This window comes from Peromyscus maniculatus, chromosome 8 (genome assembly GCF_049852395.1).
Source record: "Peromyscus maniculatus bairdii isolate BWxNUB_F1_BW_parent chromosome 8, HU_Pman_BW_mat_3.1, whole genome shotgun sequence".
Classification (NCBI taxonomy): domain Eukaryota; kingdom Metazoa; phylum Chordata; class Mammalia; order Rodentia; family Cricetidae; genus Peromyscus; species Peromyscus maniculatus.
The window spans coordinates 74,282,501-74,302,978 of record NC_134859.1 but is presented as its reverse complement, the minus strand read 5'-3'; the positions used below and the strand labels follow the sequence as shown (position 1 = coordinate 74,302,978).

The window sequence follows — 20,478 nt, the reverse complement described above, 5'->3', positions numbered from 1 at the left end:
AGGATCAGAAGCTCAAGGTTGTTCTCTGCTACACAGCAGTGGAGGTCAGGCTTCGTATCCCAGGCTGGGCGTGGGGACTCACAGAGAAGGGCTGCTCTGCCTCCCAGTGCTGCATTTAAGTGTGCACCATGGCGCCAACACCCAGTAGATTCTCTTAAAGCACTGTGCTTACCATGTTTCTTTGCATTGCAATTTTTTTACTTTAGAAGAAGTAATTACTGTGGGGGAGGGGACTGGGAAGAGGGGAGGGAGGGGAAGCTTTGGTTAGCATATAAAAACAAAAAGAAAATAAAAACCTAAAAAAAATATCTCCAATATATCTCCAATAAACATCACTCTATATGATATTTTTTCCCTTTTTTTATTATTAAGAAGTTTTCTATTCATTTTACATACCAACCGCAGATTCTTCTTTTTTCCTCTTCCCACCCCCCAGCCTTCCCCCCAACCCTCCCCCCCTTCCCACCTCCTCCAAGTCAAGGTCTCCCATGGAGAGTCAGCAGAGTCTGGTACATTCAGCTGAGGCAGTTCCAAGCCCTTACCCCCTGCACCAAGGCTGTGCACTAATCTCCAAAAAGCCCGCTCATGCACTAGGGATGGATCCCGATCCCCTGCTGGGGAAGGGGGGGGGGCGGGCACACAGTTTAAGCTAAACTGTCTCACATATCCAGAGGGCCTAGTTAAGTACCATGGGGGCTCCACAGCTATTGGTTCACAATGTTAATTTTAACAAGTTTTTTTTATCAATAAAATACTTTTCAAAACAAAAAAATAATTAAAAGTTTATTTCCTTAGATCTAATCCTGAACTTTCCCCACAGGCTTTATTCCTAAAGAGTTTTGAAATTATTGGCATATACTTTCAGTGATTTAAAAATTAAGCATTTCATGTGATGATTTGAGGATATTTGAAGAATAGTTGGTTTGTAAAGCTATGTGTACGGGTGTTTTGCCTGCACATCTCTGTACCACATGGGTACCTTGTGCCATTGGGTCCTGTAGGAGTTATAGAAAGTTGTGTACTCTCTGATTTGTAGAGTGAAAATTAGTGAGAAAATATTGATGTGGATTTTTTAGTAATTCACTTTAGAAGAATCGTTCATTATAGAACATGCCACGTTCTAACATTTATAGTAGCAAATTACCATCACTTCTGTAAGGATGTCCTACTCCATATTTTGGTGGATAGATGTGGATGCTGGGAATTGAACAACCAGTGATCTTAACCACTAAGCTATCTCTCCAGCCAATGGGTGTTTTGTTTTGTTTTGTTTTGAGACAGAGTATTGCATGTAATTCAAGTTAGCCTGGGATTTTCTTGCCTCCACCCTAAGTGCTAGGATTACAGGAAAGTACCCCCATGCCAGGATTTGAAAATAATTTTATGTTTGAAAGACTCATGCTTATTTTGCATATATACTTGGATTGCTGCCTTTGCAAATAACGTACCGTTATTTAGGTACGAAGTAAAGATTCAAATCTTAATCCTTGGTTTAATTACTGAAAACCATGTGTGCTACCTTGGTGCCAGAAATGTCATTTATAGATTACTCTTTCACAAGGCAGCAAATGACTTCATATGCCCAAGTTACTTCCTTTCTGGAAAAGATGCATTGTGTCAGCATGGTCACCATGTGTGGTAATTGATAACGTCTGTGCCACATGGCTTGCTTCTGCTCTTGTCCGACACAGCTAGTCTACCTCCTATGATTGCCATATGCTGCAGCACTCTAGGTTAATGGAGTCATTTCATCTTCCCTTCCAGTCACAAATGTTACTGTGGCTCAACTCCATCAACCGAGAAGAAAGTATTTAGCAATATCTAAGTGTAGAAAGCGAAGCATTTTAGCAATATCTAAGTATAGAACACACCTTGGTTAGGGATTTGTGGATTTTGTTTGATTTTCATTGAGAAAACTGCTGTTGTTGGGTTTTTGTTTGATTTGTTTTAGTTTTAATGACTGCAGGAGAGTGATGGGCATCTGCTGACCTAAGTAGGACATGTTCAGTATCATGAATTTTTTTTTTTTTTTTTTTTTTTTTTGGTTTTTCGAGACAGGGTTTCTCTGTGTAGCTTTGCGCCTTTCCTGGAACTCGCTTTGGAGACCAGGCTGGCCTCGAACTCACAGAGATCCGCCTGCCTCTGCCTCCCGAGTGCTGGGATTAAAGGCGTGCGCCACCACCGCCCGGCAGTATCATGAATTTTTACATGTATTCATTCAACGTCAATATACAAAAGTAATTGAAAGTTAGGTGATAGTAAAGGTAAATATTTATTACCAAGAAGTATTTGGTGATTTGTAGAGTGGAAATTAGTCAGCAAATATTGATGTGGATTTTTTAGTGGCCAGTCCACTTTAGAAGATTCATTATAGAAAGAACATGCCACATGCCAACATTTATAGTATGAAATTACCATCACCCTCTACCCTCTTCTATAAGGATGTCCTAGTTCATATTTTGGTGGCTAGATAAAAAGAATGTTTGTTATCTATAGTTAAAACTTTTTTTTTTTAAAGGTTAGAACCTGTTTAGGGCACTTATTTGCCTTAAAACTAATAAAATTTAGTTCATATGGCTTGTTACTACTTGGAGTGAATTTTAATTTTGGTAGCTTTGGCTCATTCCTGCAAATGACTATAGCCTGAAAGAGGAAAGGAATTAAAAATTATTATTATTATTTTTTTTTTTTTTGGTTTTTTCGAGACAGGGTTTCTCTGTGTAGCTGTGCGCCTTTCCTGGAGCTCACTTGGTAGCCCAGGCTGGCCTGGAACTCACAAAGATCCGCCTGCCTCTGCCTCCCGAGTGCTGGGATTAAAGGCGTGCACCACCACGCCCGGCCGGAATTAAAAATTATTATAGCAATCTTTTTTTTTTCAGCAACTGGGGATGATTTTTAAAATATACCTATTGATTGAAGCTCCTGTTCAGAATAATTTTTAATAATTATTTTATGTGCACTGGTGTTTTGCCTGCATGTATGTCTATGTGAGGATGCCAAGTCCCCTGGAACTGGAGTTATAGTCATGAGCTGCCATATGGGTGCTGGGAATTGAACCCAGATCCTGTGGAAGAGCAGCTAGTGCTCTTACCTGCTGAGCCATCTCTCCAGACCCTGAAGTAATTCCTATTGTAGTCTTGTCAGATATTCTGTGGTACTCTACTGAGGGAGGTCAGCTCCTCCTTTCCCCCCAGGGCACTCTTGAGGAAGGAGAAGTGAGAAATATATAGATAGAAGTAGAGGAGAGAGAAAAACACAGCACAGCTTGGGAGGGCCTGGGTCAAAACCCACCAGCCCCTTCTGTCTCTACTAAAGGGCTTTAGAGGAATGCCAGGGGGTAGAGCAAAAGACACCCCCCCCCACCCCCCCCCACCCCCCCACCCCACCCCCACCCCCCACCCCCCCGCACAGCCAAGTGCAGACCATCCCAGGTACCTGGTGACCATGCACGTGGTCCAGCCATTCCCTAATGCAGCCCTGCTGTGTAAAGCAAGCTCAGATCTCACTAGGAAGCCTTTGTGGGCTCCTACACTCTACTATGTGATTTGATGATGACACTTTTTTTTAGATGAAAAAGTTTTAATTGGCCAGGCTTAGTGTAGCCTTTGATCCCAGCACTTGGGAGACAGAGGCAGGTGGATCTCTGTGAGTTCGAGGCCAGCCTGGTCTACAGAGCAAGATCCAGGGCAGCCAGAGCTACACAGAGAAACCCTGTCTCAACCCCCCCCCCCAAAAAAAAAAAGAGCAGGCATCACTCTTTCAGTGTTTGTGTTAGTATGTGTGTGTGCTTATGGAGGCCAAGAGAGGGCATTCAATTCCATGGTTGGTGTTGGACAGGTGGTTGTGAGCCTCTTGACATGGGCTAGGAGATCAAACTCAAGTCCTCTGCAAGAGGCACAAGTGCCCTTAACTCCTGAGCCATTTCTCCAGTCCTACAGATTAATATTTTAAGAGTTATTTACATATTATCCTTCACTTACATTTTTAAACTTTATTATATTAAAAAATTTGCAATTTAAAAAACAAAAACTTCAATGGGTGATGGTGGCCTATACCTTTAATCCCAGCACTTGGGAAGCAGATGTAGGTAGACCTCTGAGTTTGAAGCCAGCCTTATCTACAGATCTACTTCCAGGACAGCCAGGGATACAGAGAAATCTTGTCTCTAAAACCAAAACCCAAAACAAAAACAAAACCCTTCACACGCTAAAATTAACCAGACCCCTAAACTTACAACTTAGTGGCCTTCTCTATACAGTTAGAGTAGCCATTCAAAATGGAAACTGGAGCTTAACATTAGATTTTATATTTTCACTATAGGATTTTTTTTTTTAACTTTTTTATTCTTTTGGTTTTTCAAGACAGGTAGCCCTGGCTATCCTGGAACTCACTCTGTAGAACAGGCTAGCCTAAAACTTGGAAATCCACCTGCTTCTGCCTCCCAAGTGCTGGAATTAAAGGCATGCACCACCACCACTCAGCTCTATAGAATGCACTTTTATGCATTTATCCACCACCAAAACCAAAACATTCTTGACAGAGTTAGAACTAGAAAAATAGCTTGATATTCTCTTTTAATAGCTTATAGTATTTATTTTGTAGATTCATTTTTAAAAATATTTCATTTATTTTATTTACTTATTGACAAGGTCTCTCTACAAAGCTCTGGATGTCCTAGAACTCACTCTGTAGACTCACAGAGATGTCTCTGCCTCCTGAGTTCTGGGATTAAAGACGTGCCACTATGCCTGGCCTTTTAAAAGATTTTTAAAAGTATATATGTATATGCCACATATGTGTGGGTGCCCTCAGAGATCAGGAGAGAGCATTAGATCTTCTGGAGCTGGAGTTACAGGAGGTTATGACCAGCCTGAAGTTGGTGCTGGGAACTAAACTCAGGTCCCCTGGAAGAGCAAATGCTCTAATCTACTAGGCCATCTCTTCAGCCCTAAACTCAGTTTTTAAAATAGTAAAACGCAACATACATATTTGTTTTGTTTTTCAAGACAGGGTTTCCCTGTGTAGCCCTGGCTGTTCTGGAGTTTGCTCTGTAGACCAGACTGGCCTTGAACTCAGAGATGGGCCTGCCTATTTAACATTCATCATTAGGCCTAGCCTTAAGCATTTGTATAAGCATTGACTTGTAGGACATCGGATGTGAACTAAATATATCTTATTGTTATGCTGTTTCCTTAAAAATATAAAACAACTTTGAAACGGCATATTTTATTATTTGATATGTGATATTAGTTCAAATCATTGACTTTAGGAATTAGGAATATAACAATAGAGGTTTTTAAAAGCAGTGTTTCCATTTTCCTTATAAATAGATGAGATAGACATAGTTTAGAAAAGACAGACATATATTCTAGATTTCCATAACTTAGAGCATATCAACTGGAGATAAGAAGTTACAGATTTTTAAAAATTACATGCCTTAGTTATTCATATAGCAAAATTATGATTTTAAATTAATGGAGTATCTTTGGAGTGTTTTTAAGTCTACAGGGAAGCTGGGATAGAGTTAGCATGTGTGCTTTCTTCCCCCCATTCCCGCCCCCGTTTCTGACATCCTGTGCCTATTCCTGATAAACCAACACCGGTATGTTAGTAGTATTCGCCAAAGTCCAAACTTATTGTGCCTATTATATGAAATCCTGACATGCATCTGTCATTTCAGGTGGTTTTTCAAGCCTCCCTTTGCCCTGTATATTACATGCTTCCTTTGCCCCCTGAACTTGTGATAATCTGTTCTAATTTTAGGAAATAATCCACTGCTAACTTTACTTCAAGTAAACTCTTCCAGTAGAATCTTTCAGATCTAAAATTGCTGTAATTTCAGCTTAATCCACTTCAAATTCTGTCCCATATAATCCTTTCATAGTTTTAAGATTTTGTTATTGTATCATTTTAGTTAAAACAAATGCAGAAAATTATTTATACAGTGATAAAACAAAAAAAAACCTATAAAAATATTTTCTCTGGTTTTTAAAAGATGAGGATTCTGGAAGCTGCCACATCCTTAGGCTGAAGGAAAAACAGAAGATGATGTTTTCAGAGCCCAGAGGCTCAGATCACTGTCCACAGCCTGAAGTCCAGGGGACATTTAAGGGGAGCACAGTCCCAAAGGAGATACAGCAGGCTCAGGACTGAGACAAGGGAGAGGAACATGCTGGGGCTTTTTGCTGTCCTCACTTAGGATTTCCTGTCGGTGCCTCCCACTGGGCAAATGACAGCTGAGAAGTGGTTGTCACTGAAGGCCGGTGAATGCAGCCTAAACAGGCCAGCTCTGCGGCCGTGCGGAGTGGAACGAGGAGAGAAAGAGTGCCTGTGCTAGCAGAAAGGACAAGTCTCCACACCGAGTCAGTTCTCCTTAAAACCAACATTGTTGACCTTTCATTTTTGTACAATATACTTACTTTAATGCATATTTAAGCCTTTTACATGCTAGGCAAGTGCTCTACTGCTGAGCTACATCCCTATTATCTTTAATGTATAGTTTGACAATTTCTTAACTCATGTAACCACCCAGTTAAAATAGAGAACATTTTTGTGTAGTAGGATATTATTTTAAGGTGTGTTACTTTTGTTTATGTTGCATTATGTTGAACTCTGTGAAGCTGTGTTACCGTGTCTGTCTAAACACCTGATGGACTAATAAAGAACCGAACAGCCAATAGCTGGGCAGGAGAAAGGACAGGCGGGGGCTGGCAGGCAGAGAGAATGTATAAAAGGAGAAATCTGGAAAGAGAGGAAGGAGCCAGAGGAAGAGGACTTCAGGGGCCAGCCACCCAGCTACACAGCAAGCCACGGAATCAGAATAAGATTTACCAAAATAAGAGAATAAAAAAGCCAAGAGGCAAAAGATAGATGGGATAAAATAAGTTAAGAAAAGCTGGCTAGAAACTAAGCCAAAATAGGGCCAGCCATTTATCATTAAGTATAAGCCTCCATATGTGATTTATTTGGGAGCTGGGTGGCAGGCCCCCCAAAAGAGGTAAAAAACAAAAAACAACATTTTTGTTTTTTGAGACTTTAACTCTGGCTGTGCTTGAACCAAAATGATAGACAAGATCCACCTGCCTCTGCCATGCGAGTGCTGAGATTAAAGGCGTGTGCCACCACACTCAGAGATGGAGAACATGCGTAATGAACTCAAAGTATTCACTCCAGCTCCTTCCTGCTTTCTCACAGTTAAGCCTTTTCTGTCATTCATTTGATTGCTTTTCTTGAGATGTTCTATGTAGCCTAGACTGACCTTAAACTTGCAATCCTCCTGTCTCAGCCTCTTGAATGTTGGTGTTATAGACATGTACCACCATAGCACATCTGGTTTAGTCTTGCCTGTTTTTTAGGATACCATATGGATAAAATAATACATATTCTTTGGTGCAACTGAAAATATTTTATTTTATGTGTATCAGTGTTTTGTCTGCAGGCATGTATATGCACCATGTGCATGTCTCATATTTGCAGAAGCCAGAAGAGGGTGTTGAATTCCTTGGAGCTGGAGTTATAAGAGGATGTGAGCTGCCCTGTAGGTGCTGGGAATCAAGCTCATGTCATCTGCAAGAGTAATAAATGCTCTCAACAGCTGAGGCATTTCTCCAGCCCGTCTTTGTATACTTTTTGTTTTTCAGTATGTTATTTTTATTATATGTATATGTGTTTGCCTGCATCTATGTGCATGTACCAAGTACATGCCCAGTGCCCAAAGAGGCCAGAAGAGGACATTGGACCCCCTTGAACTGGAGTTAACAGGCAGTTTTGAGCCTCATTGTGGATGTTCTGAATTGAATCCAGGTCCTCTACAAGAGAAGCAAGTACTCTTAAATGCTGAGCCATATCTCCAGTCCTCTCAACATGTGTGGGTTTTGTTTTGTTTTTATTTGTTTGTCTTGACATAGGAAGATCTCATATAGCCCAGGCTGGCCTTTATTTCACTATGTACCAAGGCTTGGCTTCAACCCCCCCTAACCCCCCCCTTTTTTTTTCTGAGACAGGGTCTCACTATATATCCCTAGCTGTCCTGGAACTTGCTATGTAGACCATGCTGGCCTTTAACTCACTGAGATCCATCCACGTCTGCCTTTCTGGAGCTGGAACTAAAGGTGTGCACCACCACATCTAGTCAACTCTTAATCTTGTTCTATGCTGAGTGCTGAGATTCTAGGCATGTACCATGCTTAGCTTAGTTCATCTGTTTTTTTATTGACAAGTTGTATTCTGTTGTATGAATATACTACAATGATCCATCTTTCCTGTTCATAGATTTGTATATTGCTCCCATGCCTGAAATGTTATAAATACAACTGTGAACATTTATGTACAACTTTTTATGTATGTGTTTGTGTTTATGACAAGTTATTTCTCTTGGGTAAATATTTGAGAAAATGTCTGGGTTCTACAAGAAGCTACTAAATTCAACATTTTTACCCTTATGAACATTACTATGAAAATTCATGAAAGGACAATGTACATTTTCTTCAACAAGATAAGGAGTTAGAACATATTTTTTTGTAAGGAAAGTATCTCAAAATAATTCACTGTATATTTTATATACATTATGGTTTTTCATAACTTGAATTTTTTTTAAAAGATTTATTTATTTATATGTATACAGCATGTTTGCCTGCAGGCCAGAAGAGGGCATCAGATCTTGTTACAGATGGTTGTGAGCCACCATGTAGTTGCTGGGAATTGAACTCAGGACCTCTGGAAGAGCAGTCAGTGCTCTTAACCTCTGAGCCATCACTCCAGCCCAGAACTTGAATTTTTAATGAAATATTTATTGCATACTTCGGCAAATACTAAAATCATATTAAGTGCTAATAACTAAATTTGTTTTTAAGTACAATGGCAGTATAGTCTTATTTTCTAGAGAAGATGCACATCATGAGATAAACACAAAGATAAAAATAAAGTACAAACTGTGTTAAGAGCCAGGAAGGAATATCAGGTGGTCTGAGAAAAACCAACTGAATGTAGGAAACAACTCTGAGAGTCTAAGAATGTGTCAAGACTCATTACATTTTCTATTAAGCAAAAAATAAATAGATACAGGGAGAAAGGGAAGCAAACTGTCTCGAAATAATGACTTAAAGACTGGACAATGGCAAAACCACCTGCACAGCTGCTTTGGGATCCCAGCGCTGCCGTCAGCAGCCTCTGACAGGGCTCCTTTGCTAAAGGAATGCAATAGCTTCCATACTGATCTTTGTAAAGTAGTGTCTTTATTAATACAAGCAAAGACGCCTCTCATTTCCAGTAACAGAGGTGTGGGTTTTTCCTTTTATTCCTAGAAGTAATGTTTTACCAACATATATCATTTCCCTTTGATGTGTGGGTTGAGTCATAATGTCACAAATGTCATCTAAATGAAGGCGGCAACTAACTACATTATGAAGGAAGAAGATGTAGCTTGACATGAATTGTTACCGTTGACAGCGACGCACTCCTGAACTAAATGTCACCATGTTAAAATTGGGGATAGTAATAGTTCGTTGGAATGTAAAATTGGATACTTAAAGTTGCTGCAGCCTAAAAAGTTGTCAATCTTTCCCCATTATTATTTATTAATTATTATTATTAGACAAGGTCTCATTACAAAGCCCTGGATGATCTGGAACTTGATAGGTGGTCCAAGCAGGACTTGGACTCAGCCTACCACCCACCTCTGCCTCCAGAGTGCTGGAATTAAGGGCTTGTTCCACCACACAGCTTTTTTTCTCATTTTTCTGAAATGGCAGTGAACAGGTAGGTTGAAAATGAAATCAGTTTGAAGGCTCTTGGCATCCCATGGAGAAGTTGCTTTACACAGACTGATTGAGTCTTTCCATTTACCTTAGGAAAAAATAGAAAAAACTCCAAGTGCATTATTTACTATACACTTTCTATCATGTATTACTTAATCTTGACCTAGGAGAGAGCATAGAACTCTATTTTACATGATACCATTAGTAAGTCCAACCCACTTAATCTTAAAATAACAGTATCAGGTCAGGGATTTAAAAATACCGTATTATAGGAAAACAGTTGGTGAGAACACACCCTCTTCTGCCATTAATAACTGACTGGAAATGGTATTTCAGATCCTAAATCCAGCTGAAACCCAGAAACAATAAATGGAGAGGATGGAGTGGATAATTTGTGAGTACATGTTTTTCAGAGTGGAGAAAGAAATCACTATGTTTGTGCTGAATTATATGCTGCCATGGACATGGCAGTGTGTAGCAATGATGTTATCAGCCTTACAGCTCTGTAACGCAAGTCCTCTGCGCGCCCGCCACCAACACCGTCACCACAGAGCTCGAAAATAACAGGTTTGTGTATGGTTTGGTAAGAAAATTAGAATAATTTAAAGTCATTTCAGTTTTAGGCCAAGAAAGAAAAAAAGAGACACAGGAGGTGGTGGGGAAGGACACACAAAAGAGGGACAAGACTGGAGATGATAAGACAGGGTGTGATGTGCGTTGTACAGAAGCTAAGGAGGGAGTGTAGCGTGACCGAAAACTTACAAGTGAAATCTACCATTTCAACCATGGATTGAGCCCTTGTACTGCTTGCTTCTGACCTTGAGCAAAGTCACTGTTTTTAAGGCTTGTTTCCTTATCTGTAAAACAGAATCATAACGGTAATATCCTTTCAGGCTGTGGTCGGGATTATAGAGATGAACACATGTAAACTGCAAAGCCCTATATAAAGAAGATTTTGTGTGGACACGAGGCACAGATAAATTTCCATAGAGCAGAGTTAAGGGAAAAGATTCTAAACGCTTTCGAGACTTAGATGTGGGTTCCAACACCAACGCCACTGCTGGAGAGTCTGGACTTTAAAGCGAGTAAATTACTATTTTATTCCTCACATTCATCTTTTTGAGAAACGGGGATACTTAGAATCAAATGAAAGAACCTAAGCGAAGGAGACTACCCTTTTAGGTGCTTGTGCCCCCACCTCTAATTTTTCGAGGTGTATCCTCAGTAAAAGGTGTTTACTGAGTGCTGTCATATCAGCAGATATGCCAAGGCAAGGCAAGCAAGGAATCTCAATTCAATACACTCCTAGTGGAACCAGCAGAGATGCCTTAGTTCACTCCTGACATGAAACTAGGGTCTTCACCCAAGGAGGACCATTCGAAGTTGGAGTGCGGGAGTCCAGTGTCCTCACCACTCCACCGACTCGACGGGAAAGACCCTGGAATTCTTAATTAGAACCGGTTGCCATGACGACAGTCTCTAGGCAGCGTGGGCTGAGCTCTCGGTAGGGATTGCGGGTGGGCCGCCGCTGGACCCCGTGCGCGCGCCCGCCACCAACTTTCCCTCCAGACCGGCGAGGGGTGGCGCGCTCCGCCCCCGCCCCCGGGCCGCGCACGTCCGAGCTCGGTGGCGCGCACGCCTGCGGGAGCCCTCTCCAGGCAACCCAGTGCTGATCGCCGGTGCCGGTGCTGCCGTTCCCCCTCCGTAGCGGGAGGCGAGGCTCCGAAGCAGCCCCCTCCTCCTGCTGGGCTCACCCGCCACCCCCTTCCCGGTGGACCTCTGGGCATGAGCAACGATGGCGGGCTGCATCCCTGAGGAGAAAACTTACCGGCGCTTCCTGGAGCTGTTCCTGGGCGAGTTCCGCGGACCGTGCGGCGGCGGCGAGCCAGAGCCCGAACCCGAATCCGAGCCCGAGCCTGAAGCGGAGCTGGTCGCGGCTGAGGCGGCCGAGGCTTCGGGGGAGGAACCGGGGGAGGACGCTGCGACAGGAGCCGTGGCCGAGGAGGGGGAGCAGGACCAAGACCCCGAGCCCGAAGAGGAGGCGGTGGAGGAGGAGGCGGCGGCCGAGGGCGAGGAGGAGGAGGTGGAGGAAGAAGCGGCGGCCCCGGGGCACTCGGCCGTGCCGCCGCCGCCGCAGCCCCAGCTGCCGCCGCTGCCCCCGCTCCCGCGGCCGCTGTCGGAGCGCATCACCCGAGAGGAGGTGGAGGGCGAGAGCCTGGACCTGTGCCTGCAGCAGCTCTACAAATAGTTAAGTAACGGGGCTCGGCCGCGGGTGGGCCGCCGTCTCCGGGTCGCCGGCCTGGGTCCCCGTCCCCGCCACCCGCGTCCCCGCGGGGCACCCGGGCGGGGTCCCCGCGCCTGCACCCGGCCCCTCTCCCCCGGCTCTCTCGACCAGCTTCCCGGCCACTTCGCACACCCTTCCCTGGCTCCTTCCTGCGAAGGTCTTCCCTCGCTCCCCATTCTTCCCAGCGCCCTTCTTCCTGGGGTTTCCTCCCACCACCTTCGTCTGTCTGCCCTTTCCCGGGCTGCTTTCCTTGTTGGGCGGCGGGGACGCGCGACTCCCTTCTAGACTGTGAGATGCCTTCCTGCGTAACCTCAACAAAGCTAAAGCCGTCCCGGTGGCCAGAGGAGCCCAGACCCCTAGATTTTCCGTCAGGTGCTCACGGTTGAAATGAAAAGCTCTGTAGATGGCTTTCCTACGCGACAGCCTAGTACCATACTTTACAGACATTTGACAGCTCGTAATTGAGAGACACGGTGGGAAGGAATTGGGAAGGAAGGGCAAGTAAAACCCCCACCAAGCAAGCCTTTAGGTGAAAAGACGCGGTCGTAATTCGTTAAAGTAGAAAAGTCAGCCTGCTTCGATAAAATTGCAATTAAGTGCAGTATTTTCAGTCCATTAAGTAGATGGGGTGGGAGGTAGGGGGGAAAGCAGATGGCTTAGCTACCCAGATGAAGGTCTAAAATAGAAAGGTCAAGGCTTTGCCTTTCATCTGAGTTCTGCTTTTTTATGGGCTTGAAATAGAAAGGGTTTGCAATTGCGTTTCTTTCCAAACGGAATTATTCCAAAATAATGCCTCTGCAAGCACCGGTAAGCCCGAGTGTCTTTCGCCATCCAGCTAATAGTTGTAATGAAAGGTGTTACTCTGACCACCCCAAAAAGTTTACTACTGCAAGATTCACTGCAGCTAAGTTCAAACCCACTTCCTGGATGTCTCCAAAGCCTAAAAGAAGGGCCTGGAGAAGGGGAGCTGTTTTGTCGTCGCCTGACCTGGTAGACACCTGATCAAACCATTCTTCTGTTAAAGCAGCCGCTTTTCAAAGTGAAAAGGCCACTGAGCAGATCTGTAGAATTGGACCATGTGGATGCCACACTTTATAAACCATCTGCTAATCAATTTTAAAATAATGTTCAATTACCAAGGGAATAATGTGTTTTGGGGAAATGCAAAAATAAAATGGCGTGTAATACCACCACCCAGGGGTAAACAGCATTAACGGTTTAGAGTATTTCTTCTTTTGTAAACTATCAAAGAAAAGGACCTACAGAATGCCATTTTTTCTATGTTATTCAAAGACACTAGAGCTTCTACTTAAAATATAGTGGAAATGTTTACCAAAGTGAAGGGATTTGTCTCAGACTAGTACTATTTGGACAGTTTTATCCTTTACGTATGCACTTCCAGAATTGAAGGGACACAGTTTAAGCAGTAGAAAATGCTCCCCTACCCTGCATTAACGTAGTACAGTCCTGAACATTTCAAGGCTTTTAAAATTGAGATGTACATAATGGGATGTACAAAATGAGATGGTAAGATGTGGGTGGTTTTTTTAAAATGTGAAAAGGAAACAAGATTAATTTTAATGTACATATAAATTAGAAAAATGATTAAAATGATAAGATGATCACCAATGGAGAACAGAAGCCTGTATTTGAGATAAAACTGGCAAAATTAAAGTTAGAAAATATTATTTCCCCTTATATCGGAGATTTTATACTCTGACTTCATATAAGGTCAGACTTTTTGTTCCAGTGCTAGCAGAGAAAATGGCTGGCTTGTTTATGTAAAGTATCTTTAAGGTCTTCAGTGGGTTAAAAGTTTCAAAATGTGTAATGACATTCTTAGTTTTAATTCTTATAAAAAAGGCTTAAGACTTAGTCACAAGAATCAGGACCAGCTGACTCTATAGAGTTAGGTCATTTTTCTATTCAGGCACTTCATTTTACAGGTGAGACTACTATGCCTCTGTCCAGATTTGGAATAAAATAATGTACAAATGATCCCAACAGTTGCCAGCATAATCACTGAATCTCAAAACACCTTGACATAATTGGAATGTTGCCTTCTTAAATGTCTAAAGAAATACTTGGAAATAATTCTTTTTTTAAAAAAATGTGCTTGTGTATGGGTATGTATACACGAGTGCAGATGTCTGTGCAGGCCAGAGGTCTAGAATTTTCTGGAGGTGGAATTATAGGCCGATGTGAATTGCCTACATGTGGATGATGGGATCCCAACTCCAGTCCTCTGAAAGAGCAGTAAGTGCTCTTAACCACCGAGTCTTATTTCCAGTCCTTAGAATTCTGACTACAAATACTTAATGAAGACTTAAAAAATGTTTATTTTCTCAGCTGGGTGGTGGTGGCATACACCTTTAATCCCAGCAGAAGCAGGTGATCTCTGTGAGTTAGAAGCCAACCTAGTCAACAGAGTGAGATCCAGGACAGCCAGGGCTCCCCAACACAGTGAAACCCTGTGTCAAAAAATTTATATATACACACACACATATATATATATATATATATATATATATATATATATATATATACATGTTTTTTTTTCCCCCAACTTCTCTCAGTTTTTTTTCCCTTCCGCCTGTTTTGGAAATTGAACCCAGGACCTTATGCATGCTCACCAAATGCTCTACCACTGAGCTATATCCCCAGCCCTAATTTGATAATTTGGACTGTGTTAACCAGTTTGATGATTGAGACTGTAGAAAAAGAAAATAACACTGAATTTGATACCAGTTTATATGTCTAGTGTTTTCCTGTCAATATTTGAGATATGCTGCTAAAGGGATTGAGAGTCTCCAACAAAGAAATTTTTTAAAAAAAGTTTCTATTTGCCTGTTTTTTGTTGTTGTTGTTCTTGTTACTATTGTTTTGAGACAGGATCTCAAAAGGTAGGATCTCGCTGCCTCAGCTTCTCCAGATCAAGGATTACAGGCTTGGGCAATCAGGTCTGGTTTGCAGTTCTACCATTTTTTGTTTGAGACACTGTGTAGCCCTGACTGGCCTAGAACTCACTATGTAGATCAGGCCGGTCTCAAACTCACAGAGATCTGCCTGTCTCTGCCTCCCAATTACTGGGACTAAAGGCGCGCAATCCCATGCCTGGCAGAAATGTTACTTTAAAAAGTGTGGTATAGTAACACATTTTTTCTCCATAATTTGGTTCTCTCGACTTTAAGAATAAGAACATCTATCATTTCTAATCTTGGTAAACCCAGAAGTGATTTAAAAACAGTTGTCTAGATTGTCCGGTGGTTGTAGTGCACACCTTTGATCCCAGATCACACACATAAAATAAAAGTAAATCCTTTTTCGGGGAGATTTGGTTTTTTTCACTATGTAGCTTTGGCTGTCCTGCAGCTCACTCTGTAGACCAGGCAGGCTGGCTTGGAACTTACAGAGATCTACTCGACTCTGTCTCCTAAGTGCTAGACTTAAAGGGGTCGGCTACCATCTGGCCAAAAAGTTTTTTTAGAGTAATATTTAAGATAAAATTTTTACCTTTAAACTTCAAAATGGAAAATTTGTGCATAGGTATACTTTGCTATATACAAACATGTAACATTTTGAAAGAATAATTTAAAAATGTCAATAAACCCCCCCCCCACACACACACACATACACACCAATGAGAAAGAGCTCCTGTCTCCATCTCCCGAGTACTGGGATTTCAAGGTATGCCTCCACGCCTGGCTTCTTTCTCTTGACCCTTTAATTCTCAAATAAAAAAATTATAACTGACACTATATTCGATTTGAATGTCAGAGTATGAGGCTACTTGTGTAGGTTAATAAGTCAGTATTGTGTATAATACAATGATACTATATAATACAGTACTAAGGATCGATTTGTTTTAATCCGTGAGAAACAAATATGCTGAAGTCTTATTGCAAAGCTGCATGGTATCACATTTTCAAAGTAGTTGTTTTCTCCGTTACTCATCTCGGCTGGGACAGGCTTCCCAAGGGGAGAGAGCCAGCGCAGCAGGCTGGCAAAGTTAAGTGGTTCCAGATGGTTTGCAGGAGCATTGGAGATGGCACTTTAAAAATGGTTTGGAAGACAAAATCATTGGTTAGAGACACTAATAATTCGGTTACGTTGAATCATGAATGACTTTGGGAGAGGTCAGAAAATCATTCAGCTTTGTCTCATTTTTACATGTATACACGGGAGAGTACATGGATGAAAATTATATCACTCCTTTCAAAAATTAAAAATTTTCTTATAAAAAAATAAGTGTTTACTAAAAAGTGGAGGAAATTTACATAAACAAAAAGGGTAATGTAAATACAGCTTAGTGTTAATCATAGTTCCCATCTTTCTCGTAACACTTGAGGCTGCTACTTCGATGTGAGTTTTTAAACTTCCTTCCTATCTTCTTCATATTGATGCTCTGTACTCGACCTTTTCAGGTCTACTTGACTTGTCTTTCATCAATATCGTTCTGTCCCCTGATTGGCTGTTGTGGTTATGCTAATGGCTCCCAACTCTGTCTGCATCCTTGCTTTGATTGCTAATGGAACAACTTCTACCTGGGTGTCTAAAAGGCTTCTCAGATTTAACATCCAGCCTCCTCTTCCATGCCTAAAACAAAACCCAAACCTGGCCCCCCCCTGTATTGCGTTTGTTTGTTTCTCAGGTTGCTGGGGACTGCGTGCTAGGGTAGTGTTCTGCCACTCAGCTACGGTCCAGCCTGAAACCGGATTGTTGCGAATCCGTCCCTGATTTCTCTTTTGACCCCTCACATTTGTTAATGTAGCCTTGTAAATATCTCATAAATGTGTCTCTTCGTATCCACACTGTCACGGTCATCGCTTCTCTATTTTATTTACCCTTTTGTGGCCAAAGTTACTACTCTAGGACTAGACTATATAGTTTTTCTTTCTTTCTTTAAAATTTTGTTTATTTTATGTATATACGTGCTTAGCATGTTGGTGCATCACATGCATAGTTAACAGATGTGGGTGCTGAGAATTGAACCTGGATCCTCTGGAAGAGCACTCAGTGCTCTTAACCACCAAGTCACCTCTCCAGCCTCAGATTATATAGATTTATATAGATATAAGTGTTATACTAGCCGGGCGGTGGTGGCACACACCTTAATCCCAGCACTCGGGAGGTAGGTCTCTGTGAGTTCAAGGCCAGCCTGAGCTATGGAGTGAGTTCCAGGAAAGGCTCCAAAGCTATACACAAAAGAAACCCTGTCTCAGTGGATCTCTGTGAGTTCGAGGCCAGCCTGGGCTACCAAGTGAGTTCCAGGAAAGGTGCAAAGCTACACAGAGAAACCCTGTCTCAAAAAAAGCAAAAAAAAAAAAAACCTTAAAAAAATTTTAGTATATATATATATGTATATGTATATATACACACATATATGTATATATACACATTTATACTTATTTGGTGGTGGTGGTGGTGGTGGTGGTGGTGGTGGTGGTGTGTGTGTGTGTGTGTTTGTGTGTGCTTGTGGGAGTCAGTTATATCCTTCTACCATGTGGGTCCCAGGGATTGAACTCAGGTCAGGTCATCAGGCTGGACAGCAAGCTTCCATATCCACTGAGCCATCTTGCTAGCCACAGCTTAATTGACCTTAACTAAACTGCAAGGTTAAGGGCATAGTCCTAAACGTCCAAGTCAACCCAAGACTTCTGATCCCAACTGTAAAGACAGAGTTCTGACAAAGCTTAGAAGAAAGAGATCATATAAGATTGCCCTCATCTCTGAGACCAGCTGCAGGTTTGGGAGTTTCTCAAAGCCACTCTCAAATCCAATAATTCTCTAGAAAGACAAATAGAACTCACTGACCACTATGGGTATAGTTTATTGCCAGGACCAGCTACAGATTAAAACGAGCCAAAGGAAGAAGAGCACTGTAGGAGAATGGCAGATGTCAAGTGTCTTTATGCTCAGGGATGTCTTACCCACTTGTGTGACAAATATGTGGTGATATGCTCAGAGTACTGACAACTAAGAATGTCACCCAAGTCCCAGTTTTCAGAATTCTCATTGGCATTTGCATTTAGGAATATTTTTTATGTAATCAGAGATTCTGGGGACTTAAAGGTTTCCTCCTAGGACTTGAGTGTTATGCCCAGATCATGGGGACCCCCAAGAGACCACCACGGAGACTGGATCCCATAGGTAAATGCAAAGAGCCTTTATTTCTGAGCTTGGTCTCTCTGTCTGTTGGGCGTAGCGGTGAGAGCAGAGAGCCCTGAGCTCAGGTAGGGTAGAGTTTATCATAGCAGAGGTTGGGGTGAGGGGATTTCCAGGGTTCAGGACCCTGATTGGCTGACATTTGTCTAGGGGTATCCGTAAAACAGAAATAGATGTGTGTTAGACTCAGGGACATCTGGACATCTTATCTAACCTTATCCAATGATTAGAATGTTTGGGATATCATGTACTTCCCCTTAGATGTAGGCCCTCCCTGGGTGGGGTCAGTTTATGGCTTTTTCCTGGGTCTGAGTGTTGCCTGCCAGTGAGCCTGTCACAGAAGCTGTGTCTGGGCCTCTAAGCCTATCATGGCAGCTGTGTGGTCAAGCTGTTTTGGGCCCCCAACAAGGACAAGGTCTGGACCTTTTTTTAGGCAAAGCCCAATTGTTTCCTATGTGCCCATTACCAGTTATTCCCGTTGGTCTCCAAATGAAAGGTGGTGAGGCTTTCTATCTTACTTCATCGGCCTTATCTCTGGAGTCACCCTCATTAGTGTGCATATGTTATTCTGTCTTTAATATCTGCACTTTTACAATAGTCTTTCCTCCCCCACCAGTGAGAATGCCACATGCTCCATCAGAGGCCAGCCTAATCTCCTGTGTATCCTGTAGGTGTCCATTTATGTCCATTTCCTTAGGAAGCCTGTCCTCCTCATCCCCACATCTATGATTAACTAAGTGTCCCGTCCATGTGCCCTTCCAGAGTACTCAGAGCACACTCCTTGTGCAAGCTCTTGTTCCATCCGTATCTTCTGAGAAACTAGTGTTTATAATTCCACCATTCGACCGGTGGTCTTCATAGTGAGGTGCTGTGGATATCGCTGTGTATAAATAAAATGCTGATTGGCCAGTAGCCAGGCAGGAAGTTTAGGCGGACAAGCAGAGAAGAGAATTCTGGGAAGTGGAAGGCTGAGGCAGAGAGGCGCTGCCAGCCGCCGCCATGGGAAGATGTTAAGATACCGGTAAGACACGAGCCACGTGGCAACTTATAGATTAATAGAAATGGGTTGATTTGAGATATAAGAACAGTTAGCAAGAAGCCTGCCGCGGCCATACAGTTTGTAAGCAATATAAGTCCCCATGTGTTTACTTGGTTGGGTCTGAGCTGCTGTGGGACTGGTGGGTGAGAGAGATTTGTCCTGACCATGGGCCCAGCAGGAACAGGAAAACTCTAGCTACAGTGAAGTGTACCTAAAATAATTCACAAGAGTGAAGGAAGAAATGGTAAAATCTATTATATAAAATATGAAATTAAGCAGGCATGGTGGTATGTACCTGTAACCCCCAGCATTCTGAAGATGGAGGCTGGAGGATGGCCAGTTTGAGGCCAGCCTGTGCCATAGCAAGTTTAAGGACACATAGAAAGACCACACCTCCAAAAAAGCAAGAGCTGAGGATGAGGACATAGCTGAGTGGTAATTACTTGTTTAGCATAGGGAAGACATTGAATTCAATCCCCAGTAGTGCTAAGAAAAAAAAAATAAAGAAATGAAGTGCTATTAATATTTGCTGTAATTATGGAGATTGGTCATTTGTTCTGAATGCAATTGATTTCGTGGAAAACCTGAGAGCTGAGAGGTTGACAGTGCTGTATCATCTCTAATTTCCAGGACAGTGTAAACTGTGGTTCACCTGTGCCTGATTAAATAGGTTTCAGGATTTGATGTCCTAGTTTAAAATTTTTAGTTCTCATGAAATGGACAAATAACTTAAATTTTTTTCTCAACAATTAAGGGCTGGAGAGATAGCTCAGAGTTAAAATCCCAGTACTCTGTAATAAGACTGGTGTCCCATAATGCCTACAACTCCAGCTCTGAGGGATTCAGTTTCTTCTTCTGGTTTCTGTGTATGTACCCCACCCCACAAATACATACATACATACATACATACATATTAAGTAAAATAAATGAATAAAATAAAAAGTCTAAAATTGAACTTTGTAACACAAGCATAAAACATATTCTCCTTTTCTTAATTAATATAATTTTTCTAAAAAATAATATGCTTCAGAAATGAGCTAAAATGCAAGGGAAAAGATTGTGTAATTTTGGTATATAAGAAATGTATGGGCTGGGTGGATGGTGGTGGCACACACCTTTAATTCCAGCACTCGGGAGGCAGAGGCAGGCAGATCTCTGTGAGTTCAAGGCCAGCCTGGTCTACAAATTGAGTTCCAGGACAGCTAGGACTGTTACACAGAGAAACCCTGTCTCAA

General features: G+C 42.3%; 1 protein-coding gene and 1 long non-coding RNA gene across 2 annotated transcripts in view; one reads left to right on the top strand and one right to left on the bottom strand.

Annotated features, from left to right (window-relative positions):
* Positions 1 to 3,577: 3,577 nt before the first annotated feature.
* On the bottom strand, positions 3,578 to 11,182 carry LOC121831656 (uncharacterized). The gene is made up of 3 exons (XR_006075170.2): positions 10,954 to 11,182; positions 10,518 to 10,612; positions 3,578 to 9,843 (listed from the first exon to the last, which is right to left on the bottom strand). It is a non-coding gene; the product is annotated as an uncharacterized LOC121831656 (long non-coding RNA).
* A 229-nt stretch (positions 11,183 to 11,411) lies between these two features.
* The window catches only part of Ppm1e (protein phosphatase, Mg2+/Mn2+ dependent 1E), a 139,843-nt gene continuing 130,776 nt past the window's right edge, over positions 11,412 to 20,478 (top strand). The window contains exon 1 of the mRNA XM_006983206.4: positions 11,412 to 12,002. Within this exon, the coding sequence (XP_006983268.1) occupies positions 11,551 to 12,002 (452 nt within the window). The 5' untranslated portion in view covers positions 11,412 to 11,550. The remainder of the gene's footprint in view (positions 12,003 to 20,478) is intronic.